The sequence below is a fragment of the Coffea eugenioides genome, chromosome 1, assembly GCF_003713205.1.
Source record: "Coffea eugenioides isolate CCC68of chromosome 1, Ceug_1.0, whole genome shotgun sequence".
Lineage (NCBI taxonomy): Eukaryota > Viridiplantae > Streptophyta > Magnoliopsida > Gentianales > Rubiaceae > Coffea > Coffea eugenioides.
This window is the reverse complement of record NC_040035.1, coordinates 32,234,223-32,240,645: the sequence shown is the minus strand read 5'-3', so window position 1 is coordinate 32,240,645 and position 6,423 is coordinate 32,234,223. Positions and strand designations below refer to the sequence as shown.

At 35.3% G+C, this 6,423-nt stretch overlaps 1 protein-coding gene across 1 annotated transcript; it reads right to left on the bottom strand.

The window, feature by feature from the left end:
• Window positions 1-3,097: 3,097 nt before the first annotated feature.
• LOC113752272 (sec-independent protein translocase protein TatB-like) lies at window positions 3,098-6,072 on the bottom strand. The gene is given in 8 exon segments (XM_027296396.1): window positions 3,098-3,207; window positions 4,110-4,302; window positions 4,400-4,458; window positions 4,574-4,691; window positions 4,693-4,710; window positions 4,915-5,036; window positions 5,317-5,418; window positions 6,024-6,072. Coding segments are annotated over 7 exon segments (681 nt in total). The 5' UTR covers window positions 5,378-5,418; window positions 6,024-6,072.
• Window positions 6,073-6,423: the final 351 nt, after the last annotated feature.

Sequence of the window (6,423 nt, the reverse complement as noted above, 5' to 3'; positions counted from 1 at the left end):
GTTGTTGAATCAGTATTTTTGTTTTGATTTTTTTTGTCAGATATCATGCAAAAAGTCCAGCATAAATGGATGTGTAATCAACTACAATTGCTGATGTATTCTAACCTGCCATATAATACATGTACTGTTCAGCTGCTTATCTTTTAAGGTAAACAATTAAGTTAAAAATTACAAAGCATTGGCATATTAACAAACATTTTGTTGCCATTAACAAAGCATTAAATGCCATGTTAACAAAGCATTAACAAAGCATTAAAAATTACAAAGCATTAGCATATTAACAAACATTTTGTACTCCATTAAATGCCTGCTGATTGGACATTGCCATGTGAGAGAGGCTTGTATCTACAAAAACTATTGCTTTGAGCAATATTAAACTTTTAAATAAAAGTAAATCTGCATTGCCTGCTTGGCAGTGGTAACATTTCCTTTATTTTTGTCTCATATACAATAATTTCTACTCTCTGATAAATGTTACCAACTAGCAGTTGGGGGAATATTAGCTATAGATTGGTTTGTGGTCAGAGTTATTGAGGTTTCTAAGATTAAATTACTCCATTACTCCCCAAGTACACAACAAAGTAGAACCTGTGAATGTCAGTTTGCAATTTTGAATTAATATTATACACTTGGAGAGTGGATATGATTTACTTTGACATGAAACGGGTAACTTTTTGTTAGTAATATCATACATGCTCTGTCAACCTTTTTTGCCGCTAACATAACATTCTGCTACAAGGTTTCAGGAGCCTTGTCACTATCACATCTTAATAGTATTTAGAAATCATGTAACGAGTGTTTAGAGAAGCAACAGTAAGAAACACTAGGGATGCTATGGAGCATTTCTGTCCTTGATAAGGCTCTGTAGTGGTTTTGCTAAAAGCTCCAAGTTCTCTGTAGGACTTGTTACCTGACATATTTTAGTTTTGCTCACAGAATGTTGAGCTTCGTCTTGAATTTGTTCATGAGTGACTCAAAACAAAGATGTTTTTGGTACATATCAAATCAGTGCAAACACAATTAGTAGATGCAAGGTAGCACTACACAGTGATATAGTATTCTGAAACTAATGACATTGCCACTTCTGTCCAGTTAGCAGGTAGCGCAAAAAATGACTCTGTCACTTGGCCATCAAGCTCAGATTGTGGAGCTCAGCTTCAAGAATATGAACACTCAATTCAACTTGTAATACACATTTGTCTTTTCCTAAAAGCAAATTGCAGGAAAATTCATGACTGCAGGAGAAGCCAATGGTTCTTCAAAAGTTTGCCTTCGACTCGCTAAAAAGTTCGATGATACAGATAATGTGATAGGAGATGACTCTTAAAATATGGACAGCTACTCCACCAAGAAAACAAGATTAAGTTGAATTCATACTATTCAACTTTTGTACAACTCGAACTTGATACTTTTTGCCTTCTTGATTTGCCATTCTAGATTTGACAGATTGCTTAGAACTTTTTGAAAGGATTATTGCTATATCTACAAATTATGTACATCTGTGTGTGGTTATCCTTAGGCAACTTTTGTGGCAGAGGCTGAACTATGTTTGGTCTCAACTTTGTATCAATTTTAGATCTCGTTCAGAAGACTTTGCTCCGCCTTGATTATGTCTTTTTTGTTTGTTCTATTTTCATTGTATACAAAAACATGTTACATCTCACATTTTACGCAGAAACAAGGAACATCTTACATTGTATGTAGAAACAAGGAACATCATAATGATCTCGGTAATCTTCTTATTATATTTTCTTAACAAATTACTTATTTTCACTCTTAATAAAATTACAAAATCGCAAAGATATTACTGTACCTTTATGCAATTTTTCATACTTAATATATAAATTTGAATAACTGGGCATTTTTTATCGAGCCTAACAATTACACCTCGCATCGCGTGGTGTTTTCCTCCTAGTATACATAAATGGATCGCATTATGTTAGTGTCACTAATGAGTATGTAATCACACTCTTGTTTGGCTTGAAGACTTCTGTGAATCTTTGTAGTCCTTTTGGATCTGAAGCCACGATAATTTCAGATACTTGTTGATAATTAGTAGTTTTCATTATGTGTTAGTAGTCATTTCCCCCGTACCTGATGAACTATTCTTTGTTGATTGACGATAGGTGGTACCAAATGTGTCTTCTGCAATGATGGTAAGATGAAAATGGAAACAGGGATAGTTGATTGTAGGGTCTGCAAAGACGCTGGTTTGATATTTCTGAGCAATAACAGGACTCAAAGTGCATTGTTTACAAACTTGCTATTGTTGCATTTTTATTGATTCGTGTTGTTAACCTCAAAATATCATTTCACAGGTTTGATGCTGCGTAAGAAGTGCGGAGGTTCCGGGTATGCAAGACGTTTGTAAAGAACATTAGAGCCCCCAGAATTGCATTTTCCCCTTGTAATTGCCAATATGGAAAATAATGTCATATCCCTAATTCATTTATTCAAACTTATCTTCTTAGCATCTTTAATAGTTCACTTAACAACAGTTTCCAACCTTTTTTTTTTCTTCCCTGGGGTTGTGGGATTGGAGTAGTATTTTGTTTTTATGTACATTTCACCACTCGGTCAATATGTATGACTTGTGTGACATATTATCACTCGTCTTTTGCCATAGAACACCAAAAAAGGGTGAAAAATTGTACTGAAAGTGAGAAAATAGAAGTCCAGGTAATCCATCAGTTCATGTGTCTGGATAGAGTATTATTTGAATATTTGGAATAATTACTATAGAAGTATACAAGGAGGAAAAAAAATAGATAAATACTACAACTTATTCATGGTATTAATTGTCCCGTTCCAAATTCACAACTTTATACGATGATTATTTAAGGGCAACTAAAAAGAAACAACAGGTCAGAGCCTTCTATTAATGACTACCAAAAACAATAGTAATAAAAACAATGATCTTAATAATAATTGTTTATTCTCTCTATTTGTCAGAACATTTGTAATTCTTCTTTAAACTGATAACACTCCAATGGCACATCCTATAGTTTGTAAAATATAAAAATCACTCTTAGGGATCCATAAATACCAAAAATCGAAACTTGCAAACTATTTATCAGGATAAGAGAATAATACCTTTTCATTCAAGTTTTTCTAGATTTTGAGGTTGTGAAAAGAAGTCTTTTGCATTGCGAGCCACCTTTGCCTCCAAGACTGCTTCCAAAACTATGTCAGATCCCATCACCGTATCTGATATCACTATCAGCATTAAGTGCTTTGTAGCATAATTGGTCATAGCAGCTTTATCAATAATCTAAAACTATCAAGTTCATACACCACAAGGCTAAATCACGAGCACTTTCAATGGCCCAACATTTACTCAACAAGAAACAAAATATAATATTCCAAGCTTTAGTAATCAATGGATGCAGTAGATTGTGGCCTAACGTTGTGGAAGAAACTAAAAGAGACCAATGATGCATATCCGACAGCCTGCAACATTACAGAGTCCATTATTGTTTATTATAGCTGATTTCATTCCTTTTATCTCCCAATCCTTAATAAAGAAAATAACACTTTCTTGTAAGGATAAAATCCTCTTGCCAACTGCCTCCCATTTGTACTAACTAGCAAGGCCGGTTGCGTCCACCTATGGTGGGCCCACTTCTCCCTCCAAACCTCATGAATCCTTGCCTAATCTTCGTCAGCACGAGTCTCGATTTCCAAGATCAAGTGAAGCAGTATATTCTAAAATGACATGCTAAAAAGAAAACAAGCAAATTTCATAGAATGCAATACCTATCCAGGATCCTCAGCTTCTACTAGATCATCCAGGCAACGAACACATGATAAAAGCTAGTAATACTTATTCATATCTTAACTTCACCAAGGAAATGAAAGTTTATTTTAATGTCACCAACAGATAAGGTAAGATACAAATCTAAGTTACCTTTTAGAGCATCCCCAAACACAAAGTTCTTTAACTTGCTATTCCAGCTAATAGGTCAGTACTGGAAATTACCCTCTAAATCACACAAAGAGCGAAAGAAAGACCAAAAAGTCTAGATGATAAATAGAAGCACATTTAGAAAATAGAGAGCAAGAAGAAAGACAGAAACTCGTAAAAACCAAAACAAGAAAACGGCTCACACCTTTTTGATTTGGCAACAATCCTGTACTTTCAGCAGATACTGGCAGGATGGTAAGACCAGATTCATCCGTTAGCTCATTTAGAACTTCATTATTCACAGAAGCAGGGTTCAATGACTTAGATTCAGCCAACTTTGCATAAGCAATAGCTTGGCTGTGCATGTTAGATGAGGCAGAGGTCCGTGAAGCATAATCCTAGGAAAGACATAGTTTTAACCCTACCGATAAAATTTGCTGCTTAAAGAAACATTAATGATGTTACAGGAAATAGATTTTAGGTAGCACGATGAACCTTAGCAGTGGGGATTGCTGAAATGCTCTCTTTACCTGGTTTTCCCAGCCCAGTTTCATCTAAGTCAAACCAAAGAACAAAAAAAAGAGTGGGTTGGGGCATGCAATAAGGTGAAAACCTGAAAAGGGAAGATTCAGGCTATTCAAGAACAAGAGTTAAAAGAAGAAGTTATACCACTTGTAGGAGATGTATTCACAGCATTGTCCACAAGGCTCCGAGCTAATGGACCAGGATTCACAAAAGATATAGTTCGAATCTCATGACGAATAGCTTCAAGTTGGGAAATAGTGTCTTTGTAGTTCTTTATGCACCTACAAAACACAAAATTAGTACAGCTCATCTACAAAAATCATTGAAAGACAGTGCCATTTACATTTTAATTGTCTAGCTAGTGAACCTCAACCACTAACTATGCCATGCATGTGCTTTCTATACAGACAGACAGGCAGACAGAAACATTTAGAGACATATATCTATGTGCATGTAGAGAGAGAGAGAGAGAGAGAGAGAGAGACCCGATGAGCCTTAGATTGCTGCATAACACTATCGAATTGGCCACGGGCCACTTGGACATATCCAATTGCCCTTCCAGCCAACCTCCCCGCGGTTCTTGCAATTATTGGCAGATCCTTTGGGCCTGAACTACAGCTATGAATATCAACACATAAACCTCAATTTAACATTGACACTAATACGTGTGCACATATGCCAGAGCAAGAGATAGAAAGTATCATTTCCAAAGGATCATCCTTGAAGCCACCCAAGCAAAAATGGAAAAACCGCAAAACACAACACACTTTGTCGTGATAGCAAACAATACAACTTACTACATTGTTTCATCGCATTTATACGTAGGTAATCATCAAAAAAGATGCAAAGATCAAAATCTATACAAGGAGGAATAGCCAATAGCGTACCAATTAGAGTAGCAGTAGCTCCAATTATGAGAAACAGCTCCCCATAAGAAATCCCAAGCATCACTCTTTGCTTTTGTTCCCCCTCCTCCTAGGCACTTGTAGCTGAGCAAAGTGCATGACAGGGCTAAATTAGTGTTACTTTCTGAAACTTTGGCTTAAAGATAAAATTGTCAGGTGTAGAAAAAATGTACTAATAGACAACCTTTGTTGTCTTCTTTATTCAATGACAATAAATTGCACATTGTATTCAAGAAACAATCAATTAAAATCCCAAATTGCAACCACTAACACCAGAATATTCTCTTTTTGCTTCCTCTCTAACGCCGCCTCCTTGTGCTTGATGCACACAAGCACAATTTCGCACAGTAACACACAAAAAGCATGAAAATCTCTATTTCCTTTGCATTTTTTCCTTTTTGAGTTCTCATGTGGACATTTTATTAAAATCTTGATGTGCATGGGCAAAAACAACAATTTTTCTGCTCAACCTGAGCTAAAGCAGGGCCCAAACTTTCTATTTCAACCATATTCACAGCCTTTTCCACATAAATGGAGCAAATAGTCACAAAGTTACAGATGAAATATTGAAATACCCAGAAATTATAACAAGACCATTCAACAATACCTAGCAAAAAAATTCAATCTTGTACATAAACTATACATGATTTGAACGAAATTGACAATTGATAGCATGGGAAGCAGCTCACAGTGGTATTTCGAAGAAAAATTGCGCCTTGATAGTATCCCTATTTTGTTGTTCTTTTTCTTCTTGAAGGAAATGGCGAGTTATCAGAGGAGCTGGAGATAGGGGGACATTGCATCATCCGAGGTTTTGAAACCGAGACCAAATTGGTCGAACCGAAAAATGGTGGTCAAGGGTCATGACATCATAAATATGTTAAAATTAATTTTTGTGATCTAAAAGATAATTATGCAAATCAAAAAAATTACATGAAGCAATTGAGTAGTTCGTATAATTCATTGAACTGGAAAATTTGTAATCTTAAGTAAAAACATACAAGTATTCTAAAATCATAAATCAATATTAAAGAGTAATGAACTAAGATTTAAAGCTAAATATATCATTAACATTAATATATTTCATCT